At 51.1% G+C, this 15,055-nt stretch overlaps 1 protein-coding gene across 2 annotated transcripts; it reads left to right on the forward strand.

Moving 5' to 3' along the window:
- The first annotated feature begins 1,650 nt into the window (after positions 1 to 1,650).
- ATP5G2 (ATP synthase, H+ transporting, mitochondrial Fo complex, subunit C2 (subunit 9)) lies at positions 1,651 to 8,409 on the forward strand. Of its 2 annotated transcripts, none has more exons than XM_012732612.1 (5): positions 1,651 to 1,738; positions 4,658 to 4,724; positions 5,838 to 5,915; positions 6,393 to 6,586; positions 8,152 to 8,409. In XM_012732612.1, exons 1-5 carry the CDS (start codon positions 1,671 to 1,673, stop codon positions 8,264 to 8,266), a joined length of 522 nt encoding a protein of 173 aa, XP_012588066.1. In that variant the 5' UTR covers positions 1,651 to 1,670; the 3' UTR covers positions 8,267 to 8,409. The 2 variants fall into 2 exon arrangements, with proteins under 2 accessions (XP_012588066.1, XP_012588067.1); XM_012732613.1 differs by lacking the exon at positions 1,651 to 1,738 and adding an exon at positions 1,791 to 1,810.
- The last annotated feature ends 6,646 nt before the right edge of the window (positions 8,410 to 15,055 follow it).

Below are 15,055 nucleotides of genomic sequence, written 5' to 3' on the forward strand. Positions count from 1 at the left end.
CTTGAAAGATACCTGTTGATTGAGTCCTGAGGCTCCCAGCCCACTCCTCACTTTCGCTGCCTCCCCCTGCCCCCTACTCCCCAATCAACAACTGGAACTGGAGGGAGATCTGGGGGTTTGGGGAGAGGAGAGAGAATCCTCAGCGAGGTGGAATCGTGGATTTCGTGGATTTCGGACGGACAGGAAATCCCCCACCCTGCTCTCCTCGGCTTCTCCAATTTCTCCCCACTCTTCTCCTCCCTTGCAGAAGCTCAGGGCCATAAAAATGCAGATGGAGGATCGGTGTGAAATAACGGGCCCATATAAATCCCTCTGCCGCCCGCCTGCAAGATGGATTGGCCGCATTGAAATTCCTCCGCGAGGATAATTAAACTCGGGGCCTCATCCGGGCAAAATTACATTCCTGTAATGGCGTCGCTCGGGGTCCCGGGAAATTGCTCCGTGGGCTTTCAGCGGCGGTTTTTATCGCCGGCCGGGGTGTGCCTGGCTGCTGCTCACATCTCCTCCGGGACCGTAAAGCTGCTGCCGTGATTTATCCTCCCCTTCTCCCAAATCCGATTAAATGGAGGAGCTCGGGGCCGGGGCGCCGCGGGGCCCGGGCGCCGGGAGGGGGCGGCGGGAAGGACGGGGCCAAGGAGGGGAGGACAAACGGCCCCTCAGAGGGTGGCGGATTTGGCTTTATTTACAGCCGAGGCTTTCTTCTTCTTTTTTCTTTTTTATGGGGGTTTGGTGAGCTCTCTCCGTCCTTCTTGAGCAGCGTGCACGCCGGATGGCGGGATGGCTGGGGTCTCGACGTGAGGGGCGGTGTGTAGGCCTCGCCACCCTGCCTTTGCAAAGGGCGTCTCCATCCTTCTGGGCCACAGCGAGGCCTAAAAGAAGTGATGAGGACCGGGACCGCCCCTCTTCCTCCCACCCACTAGAGGAGGAGGCCAGGGCCCGAGGGAAGCGAGGGGCTTCTGGAAGCACCCCCGGGGGTAGGAGTGGGGGACTGCTGTCTCAGCCTGCATGGGTGAGGCTGGCCGAGCTCGTGCAGGTCTAGGTCTAGGCTGGCCCTCGGCTGCACTGCAGGTCGCATTGCTCGTTATTCAGGAAACAGGTCTTAGGTAGGGGACTTGGTTCTCAGTCACCGTTAGAACCTGTCTTCTAGGTTTGCTGATGCTGATTTTCTTCATGGCCAATCGCAGGGACAAGAGAGAGGGAAAGAGACATAAAGGAATAAGCTAACCAGGGGTAGTGGGGCATTTCCGCTGATTATTAGCCTATGCGAGGGGTTTCCCACCTATACAGTTACAGGCCAGGGTGACAGCAGACAGGAGCCCCCTACAACCTCATTTCCTCCTGCTACACTTTGGGCACTGTACCCCAAACACCAATTGTATGCTGTTTCACATTGCATTTGGAGGGGTGGCAATATGACAGCGCATGCTCGGGAGGGGGACACGAGTCCATCCCAAACATTGTGCAGAACAAACGTTAGGACTTGAAAGGCTGAGCTGGTCCCCGGTTCTGCAAAGGTCGGCTCCCCCTGCAGTTCTCCTTTCAAGCACCAGGTGGCGCAACGGGCCGCACGCCCCCACAGAGCTGGCTGGCGGCGCTGTGGTGCCTGGGCCGACCCTCCATCTTGCCACCACTCTAGCCTCAGCGCGGCGACTCGTTGGTCTGGGCCGCGCATGCGCCGAGCCTTCCTTTCGCTACTCCCGCCCCCTGCCCCTCTCTGTCTTCTCTGCACTGGGAGCAGGTAAGGCCTTGGGCCCCGGCAGCCGCCGTGCGCCGCGCACGCGCGCGGGGCGCCCCATCTCGCGCCGATGCTGTAAGGTCCTTCCCTTGCATGCCCGCACCCTGGACCTCAGGTCCTCCTGTGCCCCCGGTGGCCCCGCACCTCAGTGCTGCCCCTTCCGCGTGCCGGTGACCTCCAACCGCGCGGGCCTGGCGCCATCTTGGACGTCTCTGGGGGGGTGGGGGCTGGGTCGCCGCCTTGGAACGGGCGACAGTCAAGTCCCGGGAGCTCGCTTTCTCCTTTCACAACCGGCCCTTGCACACGCTCTGGTCTCGCGCTCTTCCCCTCTCCAAGCAGCCACAGCCCCCTGACTCGCCGTCTGCTCGCCCATTCTGGCTCCTGCCTTGTCCTGAAACCCCGATTTCCCATCCCTGCACCTCAGGGGTCCCGACAGTGGAGGTGGTGGGTCGTATACAGCACCCTTCAAGTTAACAGTAAACTGTGAACGTGGTAGAAGTGAACAGACCGGCCGAAGCACCCCTCCTCTGGCTGTGGCGAGGGGGGCCATAGCCGGGGGGCCCTTTCTCTGGACCCATCGGTAGCCCCCCACGACCCTGCTTTTCCTAACATTCCGGTGAAATGGGAAAAACCACAAGTGTAGACCAATCGTGAGGTTTTCCGTTAGAAGCAGCAGTCCCAAAAGGGCGGGGTGAGTCCAGGATGGGGGAGTCCCCCCGACCCCTCTCCTGTCAGGGGTTTTATTAATTGCCCCTGACTCAGCCCTGGAGGAAAAGGAGAATGAAGAGGGGATGTTTGAGTAGCCCCCCGACCTGCGCTGGTCTGCCCCTGGAGGAGACCCGCCCCCGGTGCAGGCCTCTGAGTCAGGGTGACGCAGTAGTCAAGGTGGTGGTCGCCAGTAGTGGGGCTTGTTAGGTGAAGGGTGGGAGGTCCCCTAGTTCCCCTAGTTGCCAGCCTTTGTTGGGGTACATTACCTGGTAGATCACATTAAGTTTTTCAACCATGCTGTTGCACTCAGTCCTCCTAACAACTTCATTCTACAAATGATGACATTTAGGATTAATTGCCTTTGGGTTGAAAGAGTTCTCTTTTTTTTTTTTTTAATATTTATTTATTTATGCACACTGGGGTACAGACCAGAGGTGCAGAGGCAGTGAGAGGATTCACCAGAGACAGGGTGGGGAGCAGAACAGGCAGATGGACGAAGTACACTGCTGAAGGGAACAGCAGGAAGACAGGAGAGGTCTGCCGCACCATATGGGTCACCCCCAGGGCCGGGATCAAACTCACTGAAGCTGCCTCTAGCTTCACAATGCAGCGCTTTAACCCGCTGTGCCACCAGGGAGTGCCAGTTCTCCCTCTTTTAAAGATTTTTTTAAAAAATGTTGGACTTGCAGGACAACCAGCAATCAAGTTGGTCTAGAGTTACCCATAAGCAGAAGTCAAGGTTCTGGACAGGACAAGAGTAGAGGACATCCGTGAATATGAACGGGACTAAGATTCTGGATTCAGAGTGTAAACTGGAATGATTTGGAGTCCCCCTCACATAAGGGAATGTCACTTCACAGGCCTACATGTCACTTGCATGTTTTAACCCACAGAGTATTAGGGAACATTAATTAACTCAGAAGAGGAGTTCACATCTGGCTTTGCCACTGCCATAGTTTTGTTTTTTGTTCTTTTGTTTTTGTTTTTTTTTATTAAAGATTTTTTTATTTATGCATACAGAATTGGGGTACAGGCCAGAGTTGCAGGGGCAGTGAGAGAATTCACCAGAGTGGGGAGCAGAACAGGCTGACTGACAAAGTACATTGCTGAGGGGAGAAGCGGGCCGGTCAGGAGAGGTCTGTCGCGCCATGTGGGTCAGCTCCGGGGCGGGGATCGAACTCATGCTGAAGTGGCTTTAGCTTCTTCATTTTGTGCTGTAACCTGCTGCGCCACCAGGGAGGGCCCGCCACTGCCATAGTTTTAAGGCAGCTTTAAAGGTACCCAAGAGTCTTTTGGGAAGCTTCTTTGAAACCCAGTGCCTTTTGGGGGGCTATACCCCAAAGATTTTTACCAGAAAGTTCTATGGTAGAATCCCAAAGTTGGCAGCTGTCACTTACACACCTTCCCTGCCCCCAGATAATTCCAGTTCGGGTGGGCCTCGCCTTCACTGGGACAAACCTCACCTACTCTCAGTTCAGTTTTACCAACATAGGCACCTACAGGGTATCTGCATTGTGTTAAGTCTTGGAAATACACATTGAGCACCCCGAGTATGATAAAGCCAAATACTTCCAAGTTACTACTAGTTAGATTTGCTTATTGATCTACCTCGCCCTGTTAATGTAGTAGAGTGAAGTGTTTTTGAGGAATTAAATACTTCCAAGTAGTACAGTTTAAAAAAAAATTGTTGGAGACCTTACCAGTGTCTTTGCCTTCAACAAGTATCTCCCAGATGTCTCTAAGGAGCAACTTCTTTGTTTTTGGTTTTTGAGCTGGTTGAGGACACTGTCACAATTCAGAAGTACCAGTTCACACCTCTTCAGGTGTATTTTGCCACATAAAGGCCCAGTGTTTTAGGCTCAGGTAATGAAAAAGACTTCTTTTGTGTAAAGACTGGGGAAACTAGCAGAGGACACTAGAGACATTCCTCCCACAACCCCAACCCATAAGGCCACGAAATGGGTGACAGGTCTGAAAGCGGGGACTAAGTTGCTATGAGTTCAAAAAAGGGGGCGTCACTTGAGAATAAGAAAATCTTGGAAGCTGTGTGGAGGGAATCTTGGCTTCGAGTTTCTAATTCCATCTCTGCTGATGAATTGAGGTCAGTCCTGGTGCTCTCGGGGCTGTTTAAGCTTGCAGAGGGCCTTTTCTACGAATCAGGTTGTCTTTCGGGGAGCGCGGACAATGTGTACAGAGCCGCTCTTGTCATTCCAGCTCGCCTGCTCGAGCCTCACCCCCGACAATGTATGCCTGCGCCAAGGTCGCCTCCGCCCCCTCCTTGGTGAGTACCTGTCTTTTCTCTGAGAGTTCGTAAGGAGGGACATCTTGTCTCTTCCTTGCCAGACCTTGTTGACAGCTGGGCAGGGAGAAGCCGTCAGCTGTGGCAGCCTGGTGGGAGAGTGAGTGCGGAGCAAACACACCTCTGCCCCATTCCCTGGAGGCCAGCTGGTTCTTGTCAGCCACCCACCCTGGACGCGTGTTGATGCGGTTCTGGACTGCACTCAGGCTGCCCTGTCCCGAAGGTCCGTGCCTGGAGATGGCACACGTGGAGTAGATGCCCTGGCGTGGCCGCCCGCGCTGGTGCCCTCGTCCTTGGTTGGGAAAGCTGCAGCACGGCCTTCCCTGTGCGAACTGCGAAGTGGATGGGGACATTATTTGACTCAGAAACAACACGGAAGAAGCCACACATCAGCAGGTGGTCGAAGCAGTCGGTTCATTCATGTGTGCAAGTGATGGTGTTTGTGGGAACCATTTCGGAGCTGTGCCTTGGACCATGTTAACCCGCTGGCATACGCAATCGCGTTTACTGTCCGCACGAGCCCTGAGATCTGTTTCCCTTTGACAGATAACAGGCTTGGGGAGACTCAAGTGATTTGTCAAGGGTGACAGGTGAAATAGAGCTAGGATTTGAATGCAGATCTCTGACTAAAGTCCTGCTGTTCGTCACCGTGTCGCATGCTTTGGAAACACTGGCATCCAGGGAGTCAGAAAAGGCTGCCAGGAAGGGCTGGGTTCCGAGCATGGATCTTTGTGCCTGTTTTTCAGAAGGATGTGTCTGGGCAAATGTGCCCACCATTGGCTTCCTCTTGTGGACCGACCGTTTCTTCCATCTCTTACCGAGTGAAGCAAATGTTTCTGAGACTTAAATTTTTCCTCACTCTTCAAGACTTTTGTAGATGGGTTCAGGGAGGGTGACCCAAAAGGAACTAGACTCACTTTCCGTAAATCAGAGAAGGCAGAGAAGCACCAGGGAATGGGTAGTTCTTGAGCCTAGAATATGCCGGATTCTGGTTTGAATTGGAGAATAAAGAAAGGGTAGCCACATAACAACGTGGGTGGGCCTAAAACTCCTCTCCACAGCCTTCCTTGACCTCGCCCTGTGTCATCCCACTAGGTCAGGAGCACCTCTCAGCTGCTGAGTAGATCGCTGTCCGCTGTGGTGCTGAAACAACCAGAGGCACTGACAGATGAGGTACTGCGGGACCCGGCCTGGGGCCTGGGGTGGGGGAGGTTCCCGGCAGGACCAGCAGGGGGCGTGCTGAGGACAGTCATCACAGGAATACTGGTGCAAGATCGATGGCAGGTGGCTTGGGAGGACAGTGGACACTCCATGCTGAGTGTGGCGTGTGCTGCTGGGAGCTGCTGTCCCTGCCGAGTTTCCTGACTTTGGTGAGCAGCACTTAGCCCCAGGAGGCAGCTTTGAATCACCTCGCACAAGGCTTCAGTCTTACCCTTCTGTACCATACCTGAATCCTGAAAATGTTTCAAGGGTGCATCTTGCATTATAAAGTTTACCGGGCAGCATTTATGGTTTCCAGGAGTTAACAATAGCTTGTTTGGGGGAGAAACCCAAACCCAGACTTGATGGACAGAGGCTTTTTACTGTTACAAGAGTCTCCAAAGCCAGAGCGGCTTCCTCACAACTACCTCTCCTACCCTTGCTCCGCAGAGCCCCAGCAGCTGGGCAGCCCCGCGTCCGCTGAACTCCCTTCTCCCCAGCCGCAGCTTCCAGACCAGCGCCGTTTCAAGGGACATTGACACAGCGGCCAAGTTCATAGGGGCCGGGGCTGCCACGGTCGGGGTGGCTGGCTCTGGGGCTGGCATTGGGACTGTGTTTGGGAGCCTCATCATTGGTTATGCCAGGTAAGATGCTCCATTGGTCTGCTGCGTTTTTCAAAGATCTGGATGGGTATTTGGCAGTCTAGAGCTCTCTTATGCTATGATGTAGCCACTAGCCGCTTGGGACTGTTTGAGTTTGAATTGCAATCAATTAAAAGTTTACAGAGTTAAGATTCAGTTCCTCCGTCACGTCAACCATATTTCAGGTGAGCAGTACCTCCGCTGGCTGGTGGTCACCATTTCAAGCCACATAGGCTCAGAACACTGCCATGGTTGAAGAAAGTTCTTGAAGGCTTTGCTTTAAAGCAGGTCAGCAAATGAGGCGGTGGGTTCTGCCAGCCTCAGACTGGCTTTCTAGCTGAGCTAGAATAGATTTTACATTCTCAAAGTAGGAGACTGTAGGTGACCCACTAACCCTAACACCCGGCTCCTCTCTCCCTCCGCTGGAATATGTCCAGTAAGCCCACGGTGAGTTGACGGTACTGCAGGTCGAAAGAGCCGACCGAGCACAGCTGACTGCCGCCGTCCAGGGGATGGTGTCGCCCGTCATGGCTCTCCTGAGTGGTCTCGCCATCGAAAGTGAAATAAAGGCAGGCTGTTGTAAACTGAGGCCGTCTGTTTGCACCGTCCGGCCCTTTACAGAAAAAGGCTGCTGCCCCTGAGCCAAGCCCTGAACAGCCTCGTGGCTTCCCTGCTGTTTGTCCCCCTCCTGGGGAATCCTGGTCGCCCCTGGGGAAACTGCCTATGCAGCCAGCCCCACTGCTCCCCGACACTTGGGACTGTTGGGTCCCCGCCAACTCTGGGCAGCTCACTGTCAGATCTAAATTAATCCCCTGGAGCCTCACAGGGTCTCTTAGCAGGCTTATTCTTTTAGAATTTGTATGAAGCAAAAGCCTAGCTGCTTCGGTGCTCACGATTCTGTTAAAGGCTGCTGTTGCCTTGCAAAGGCTTCAAAGGGGATAGAATAAGGGAACCAGAGGCTGAATATGATTTTCAAAGTTGGGGGTCCTTCTTGCCGTTTTGATTGTTATTTTGGCCCACAGACCACTTGCAGCTTCTTAAAGCCCAAAACATGTTGGCTGTTTGCAAGTCAGAGGTGGTCTCCTTCCCTCTGGCACCCTTGTCGTCCTGTGCAGTGTTTTCCTGACTGCTCCATGAAGCCCTGGGGGTCCAGAGTGTGCCCCCAGAGACCCGTTAGAGGGGAAACCAGTCAAATGGCCCTTCAGGCTGCCACACTTTGACTATTGCCGTTTGCAGTTTGGCTTTCGTGTTCCAAGTTTGGGGTTCCACTCTTGAAGTCTGAGAACACTGCTCACTCTGGATAGCTCTTGCGTCCTGGTTGCGCCCTGAGTAAATGTCCAGACCCAGAGGCCTGAATTGCGTGGCGATCGGGTGGCCCACTAGAGGGAGCCATGCCTGGGCCGCGGTCGGGGTTTCGGATCGTCCCTTCCTCACGGGGTTTTAACATGGGCAGAGAACCTAGGCGTATTGGTGTTACTGAAAGGGCCGCCCCGTGAGGTGGACGCGCTGTGGGGCTCGCCCTTCACTTTGTGTGAACGATGAGCTCAGTCCTTCTCCCCTTCCCCCAGGAACCCTTCTCTGAAGCAGCAGCTCTTCTCCTACGCCATTCTGGGCTTTGCCCTCTCGGAGGCCATGGGGCTCTTTTGCCTGATGGTGGCCTTCCTCATCCTCTTCGCCATGTGAAGGAGCCGTCTCCACCGCCCGTAGTTCTTTCTCCCGCGTCTCGTCTGCCCTGCACCTGTCCTGTACCTCCCAGGAAAGTGGCCTGGGGACGCAGTTGGCTCAGGGTCCGACAGGGAAGACGAATAAATACTGTATTAATAAGATGTTCTTGAGTCTCGTGTGTTTCTTTTCCCCCATTGGCTGGGCGCCTGGGGAGCAAGGAAGGCCTGGAGGCTGCCAACGGGCCTGCGGACGGGGCTGCCCGCTCCTTCTGCCTTCTCTGCCGGGAAGCCTTTATTTGCATGAGCGCTCCTCTTGCACGTTCTTCCCCTGGGACGGCCTGCCACCGTGGCGGCCCGGGTCAGTAGCTGCTGTCGGAGCTGGCCCAGGACTTCTGACTGGCGCTCTTCCCACTGCTGCCCCTGACGGCGCTCCTTGCCACCCACCTGGCCTACGGCAGCGGCTGTGCCACCGCCCCTCCCACCGCGTCCCCTTAACACCCGCCGCCACCGGCCGATCCTTGCACACAGAGCTGGTTCTCTGGTTCTGCCATTTACCATTTTCAAAACGGTCTGACTTCACCTTACTCGGCTTTATCTTTCATTATTCCTGTACACGCTACCTGAACTGGATTGCGTCACTTCAAACGCTTCGCTTTCCGTGCTGTGTTTTCAGACCTGGCCCTTTGGCCATCTCTGCTTTCCCTCCCTCAATCTTTGCTCACTTTCTTTTTAAAACTCTGTTGGAAGACTGAGCCTTCCCTGAAGCTTTCTTCTGGTTTCCATCCACCGTCAGTTAAATGAGCACTTGCCCCAATAAAGGGCTGTCACATGACGTGGGGGCTGTCAGAAGTGGTGGATATGTGTACATAGGTGCCCGAGTCTGCGCCTTGCCTGGGTAGACTCAGGCAGAGACTCATGTTCATTTTTGTAGGCCTACATGTATGTATACAGCATCATGCACTTCAGCAGGGTCTGTCAGAATTTTTATTCAATTTTCTGAGCCATGTGAGCAAACAGCTTGGGGAAGTGAAAGGAACCTTTCACTAGCAGAGATGGAACTGAAGCAAAGGTCATGCCTGGGAGCCCAGGGTTGGCCTCACTTGGCCCTTTGGGACTCCCCCAGCTCAGTGTTGCTGTTCCTCCCCAAGCATGAAGAAAAGGGCAGAATAAGCAAAGATAAGCCTCTTCCTTTAAAAATGCCGTAAGTACTCAGGACTGTCAAGTTAGTATAAATGGAACGAACTTCTTGTATTTTTTTTTTTTTAAGATTTTATTTTATTTGTGCATACAGAACTGGGATACAGGCCAGAGATGTGGAGGGTGAGAGAATTCACCAGAGACAGAGTGGAGTGCAAAGCAGGCAGATCAACGAAATACACTGCTGAGGGGAGCAGCGGGCGGGTCAGGAGAGGTCTGCCACGCCATGTGGTCACCTCCGGGGCAGGCGGGAATCGAACTCATGAGGAAGCAGCTTTAGATTCTCAGTGCTGTGCTTTAACCCGCTGCGCCACCAGGGAGGGCCTCTTGTATTTTTTTAAGCTAGGTAAACTGAGTATGGCTTACACATGCTTGAAATCAGTAGGTATAAACTTAATTCCTTTTCAAAAATGATAATGCAGATGACCACAACAGTCTTTTTCTGGTTCATTTCAATGACTATAAAATTAAAACAGGCCGGAGACTTGAGCCCAGAGTCAAACAGATGCAAGAAAGCTGGTCACTTATCCTTGTGCTGTGTGAAAACACAGTTTACTTCCAGATTGCTGTTCTACCCCCAAGTAACTATTATACTGAATATATTCTATGCTCTTAGACGATCGTGCACCTCACAATAACAGCCGTGCACCCACATACCTAAACATGAGGAAGAGCCCGCCCTCTGTTCTGGTCACGTGAATCCAGCCTTGATAAAGGCAGGGCCCGCTGCAGCCTGGCCCCTCCCCTTCCCAAGCCCTCAGGTGTCTGTTTTCTTTCTCTCCTTGGCCCTTACTTTGGGTTTGAAATTACTAACAACTTATGTGCTTAGAGATTGAGGCTTAGTGACCCACGTGTTTTCTCTCTGAGGTGAATGATGAGATGGTGCTGCAAGAAGCTCGGGAGCAAATTTCTTTAGTAGTCAGGGCGATCTGAAGCCTCTTAGTTTCAGGCCCCAAGAGATTTCGTGGCAATTATCATTGCCAACCACGTGTAGAATAGTGTTGTTTCAGTAAAGTGGGTCTTTGAGCAGATTTTCCGAAGACTTCCAACTTTGATAACATTATGGAATGAAATTTTTCTTACTTTTATCATTCTAGAAATAATAGCACATTGTTTGAAATCAGGAGATACTAGTTCTAATCAATCACTGGCCTTTGTGATACTGGGCAGGTCACTAATGAGTTTCCAGGACTTCAGCTTTCACCACCTACTAAGTTGGGATGATCATTCTCATCCTTGGAGTTCTGTATGTGTACATAGAGGTAATTTGTGTTTCTGGGGAGAGTTCCATCAAAGTTCAATATATGTTGATTATATAATTTGCTTTCCTATCCTCCATGGAACTCAGAAAATATAGTAGACATTTTACAGTTTCTTCCTCTTTCATAGTTGGCATAGAAAAGGAAACTGACCGTCCAAAATTTATAAAGTGACCAAAAGCACTTGGTGGTTGTTTTTTTTTGTTTGTTTGTTTGTTTTAGTAGAACTGGGGTGCAAGCCAAAGGTGCAGGAGGCGAGAGGGTTCACCAGAGACAGTGGGGAACAGAACAGAGGACCTGCTGAGGGAGCAGTGGGGAGACAGGAGAGGTCTGCCGCGCCCTGTGGGTCCCTCCCTGGCCGGGGATCGAACTCATAAAGCAGTGGCTGGTGATAGCTCGGTAGTGCTGAGACCACCCCCGGTGCCACAAGGGAGGCTCTGTCTGAATCCTTGACTCCCAAAACTCATTTATCTCACCCTTTGCATCTTCACTTCATTGTCTCTAGCTCAGGAAGCCCAAACAAGGGAACACCTTTAAACAAATATTTTATGTCAGTCACTTGAATAATATTGCAGCCATGTCATCTGTTTGAAGTAGATCCTTTTTCTTGTTTTAACAGATGAGAAAACTAGCATTCAGATTCAAGAGTCATGAGTTTATCCAGAGTAGGATAGCTCCATTATACGAGCCTTGCGTTACCCCAGAGTAAAGGCCTGGGGGCCAGGATATGGGTGGAGAGAGAAAGACAAATCTAGACAGTTTTGTAGATTTCTCAGTGAAGGTGACTGACCTGTTTTTCATACCATCACCCCTCCTGTCATTACCTCACAGATAGGTAGCATTTTGCTTACCCCTGGATTCATTTTACCTCACTGCTCATTTCCTGGGTTTCTGGGCTGACTTAGCTTAGTTGACTCAGCTCTGGCCCCAAGATGGATATTTTTAACCATTGTGGATTAGAGCCTTCCAGGAACTCTGTAGCTGCTTTTATAGAAGCCAGCTCTGCAGATCTTGCTGGGAGTGGGAGGAGGGGTGTGCATGTGTAGGGATGATATTGAGACTAAACAGACTTGTATCCCCTTTGTACCCCTAAGGTCTTTCCATCCATAGCTCCCAACAGCTGGTGCAAGGATTTTTCGTTTCCAAAACATAGCTGCGAAGAGTAACAAACAGCTAGCCCTTATTCCCTTAGCAACAGGAGAACAGTCAGTGGGGATTTATTTAATACAGAAAATTTGTACAGTGCGAAAGACCCATACAATTTTCAAACAGCAGCTCAACCCTGTGGAATTGGCAAGATTGGAAGTGCCAGAATCCTGGATTCAAGTTACCTTTGGTTAAGTCTCCTTGGGTTTCAGCTTCCTTCCCTTGTGTGAAACAGACACATTTCCATGAGATGTCCTACAAATCAATGAAATTAGATTTTTAAACTTTGCTGGAGACTTAGATCTTGTCAATTCTCAATCTCTGCTGTTTCTTAGTTACCAGTTTACCAGGAGTAACTTAACACTAGGATTCTCTGCCAGAGCTAATATTAGACTCCACCACCCTGGGGCTTCCTTTTCTCCTTTGGTTTTGGGGTTTGAGGGCAACCTGTACTGCTGGAATTAGACTAAAGGAGAATTTGCCCACTCAAAAGCCCTATTTTCAGCCTACTACCTTATCACATCCTTTTCAAGGTATCCAAACCTGCCCTGGATTGTGACTGTTTGACTCACTCATAACAGGTCCAGGAAAGCCTAGGAACCTCCTGGGGGTAAGTGACGGTGTGAGGACAGGAGTGGAGACAAGCTCCTCTCTCCCTGGCCAGCCTTCCTTTTCCAGCCAGACAAGCTTTCTGCCATTACGACATTGAGGTTCTTGGGCATGTCACATCACAGAAGGGCCTGGAGTTACTCCTAAGTGTGCCGACATCTCTCAGGGTAGCAGATTCAAGTGTGGGACTCTTTTCCTAACCAAGAGCTTAGGGAAAAAGAATAGTTAAGGAGGGAGTCAATCTTTTCCAGCCTCAACCTAGAGAGAAAAGGAACAAACTCTTCACCAGGGAAGATTGTGTAAACAGTGCCTTTGGCTGGAGAAATATAGTTGGGGAAGCAAAGAAAGGGATCTTTGTTCTCCCCTACCCCAGCCAGAGCACAATCGTAGAGCTGGGATTGTTTGCTTTGGCAAGGGATACCCTGCCTGAAAGGACTAGGTGTTCCAGAGACCGGTGAGGCCTCTATTGGGTTTCTCTTATGGAGCTGAGGAGAGGACAACCCCCAGCCTAAATCTTTTACCTCAGGAAGTGGTCTAGGAAGCCCAGAGGCCCGCGGCGGCCGGCCATTCCTCTCCAGCTTTGTTCATCTTCTCTTCCACCTTTACCCCAACACAGGATGCTAGTACGCCACAGTCTTCCTGCATTTGAAGGTCTTTCAGTGCTTGTACCAGTGTTCTCTCCCAAAAGAAGCCATTACCCCTGAGCAAGACAGTTCCAAACCTCTCTAAGGAACCCAAAAGGAAAAAGAATTTTGAGACCATCCTATCTCTCCTGTTACTTTTAGGTTGTATTTATTGCACATGATAGCTACAGTTGATCTTTCTAAAATGCTGCAAAGACATCCCGTTTTCTTGGGTAATGGCAGTGTCTTGCAAATGTGAGCTAATGGCCCTCCCTGGTGGCGCAAAGGGTTAGGACACAGCACCGCAAGCTGGCTACAGCCACTTCAATGTGAGTTCAATCCCCAGCCCTGGAGGTGACCCACAGGGTGCAGCAGACCTCTCCTGTCTCACCCGCTGCTCCCCTCAGCAGTGTCCATCTGCCTGTTGTGCTCCCCACTCTGTCTCTGGTGAAGCCTCTCACCCCCTGCACCTCTGGCCTGTACCCCAGTTCTGTATGCATACATAAGTAAATCTTAAATAAAAAAACAAATGCAAGCTAGTATTTAAGCAGTGCCCACCAATGGCAGCGGCATTTCGCAAATGCCATTTCATTTCATCCTCGGGACCAGACTATTACACAGGTACAATAACTCCTGTTTTACAGCTTAGGACACTAAGGATTAGATAAACTTATCTATCTAAAGTTAGCTCAAATAATTTGTGCAAGGTCACACAGATGGTATGTTAGTTTCCTAGCACCACCACAGAGTGCCACAAACTAAATGGCTCGAACCAGGGAAACGCGCTAGCCCCCAAGTCTAGAGGCTGAAAGTCCAAAATCAAGGTGTCGGCAGAGCTGGTTCCCTCTGAGGCTGTGAAGCAGAATCCAGACCTGCTCTCCCCGAGCTTCTATTTGTTTGCCGATAAACGTTGGCATCCCTTGGCTTACTGACCTGTCCCCGCATGTTGGCAGGGCAGTGCCCTGTGCATACCTGTGTCCAAATTCCCCTTTTTATAGACATACCAGTCATGCGGGAATTGGCGCCCCCATTCCAATATGACCCCTCTTCAGGTGACACAGCTCATAAATTCTTGGTCACTGCTGTTTCTGAGATACCAACTGAGGTAACAGAGAACGCGAGAGAGAGGTTAGGGTGCTAAACTCTGTTCAGTCAAATCCACATATAATTTCTGACTCCCTCAAAACTTAACAACTGGAAGTCTTACCAGTAACAAAAACAGTCCACTAACATATTGCGTATGTATTATATACGATATTCTTAGCTTTCCTAGAGGAAAAAAAATGTTAGTAAGAAAATTATAAGGACCTCCGTGGTGGCACACGCAAATCTCTCTGCAGCCACTGCAGCACCAGTTCAATCCCCGGCCAGGGAGTGACCCACATGGCACAGCAGACCCCTCCTGTCTCCCCGCTGCTCCTCTCTGCAGTGTATTTCAGTAGATCCTGTCCTGCTCCCCACTCTGTCTATGGCGAGCCCTCTCACCCCCCACACCTCTGGCCCTTGCCCCAGATCTTGAATGTAGAAATAAATAGAATAAATCTTTAATAAAAGAAAAATGTCTGCCCCAAAGTAAACCTGTAGACTCCTGTTGTTCAAGGGTTCACTATAATTACGTATGCAACGACTGTTTCCAGACAAGGCCATGTCTGAGGAAGTGGGGGGGTTAGGACTTCAACATGAACTTCTAGGGGAGTTGGCACAGTTTAACCCACAATAGATGTAAGTTGCTTTGCCAAGATTTGCACTTAGTCTTTCTGACTCCGAAGCCATTTATGCATCCTCTGCTGTCAGCTGCCTCCTAAAATCAGAAAGTGATTCAGAACGTCTCCTGGTTTTTTTTTTTTGTTTGTTTTTGTTTTTTTTTAAGGGCCATTTCAATTGTTCAGATTTTTTTTTTAAGATTTATTTATTTATTCGTACAGAACTGGGGTACAGGCCAGAGATGCGGAGGGTGAGAGGATTCACCAGGGA

Source organism: Condylura cristata, unplaced genomic scaffold, assembly GCF_000260355.1.
Source record: "Condylura cristata isolate star-nosed mole 26May11 unplaced genomic scaffold, ConCri1.0 scaffold00034, whole genome shotgun sequence".
NCBI classification, from domain to species: Eukaryota; Metazoa; Chordata; class Mammalia; order Eulipotyphla; family Talpidae; genus Condylura; species Condylura cristata.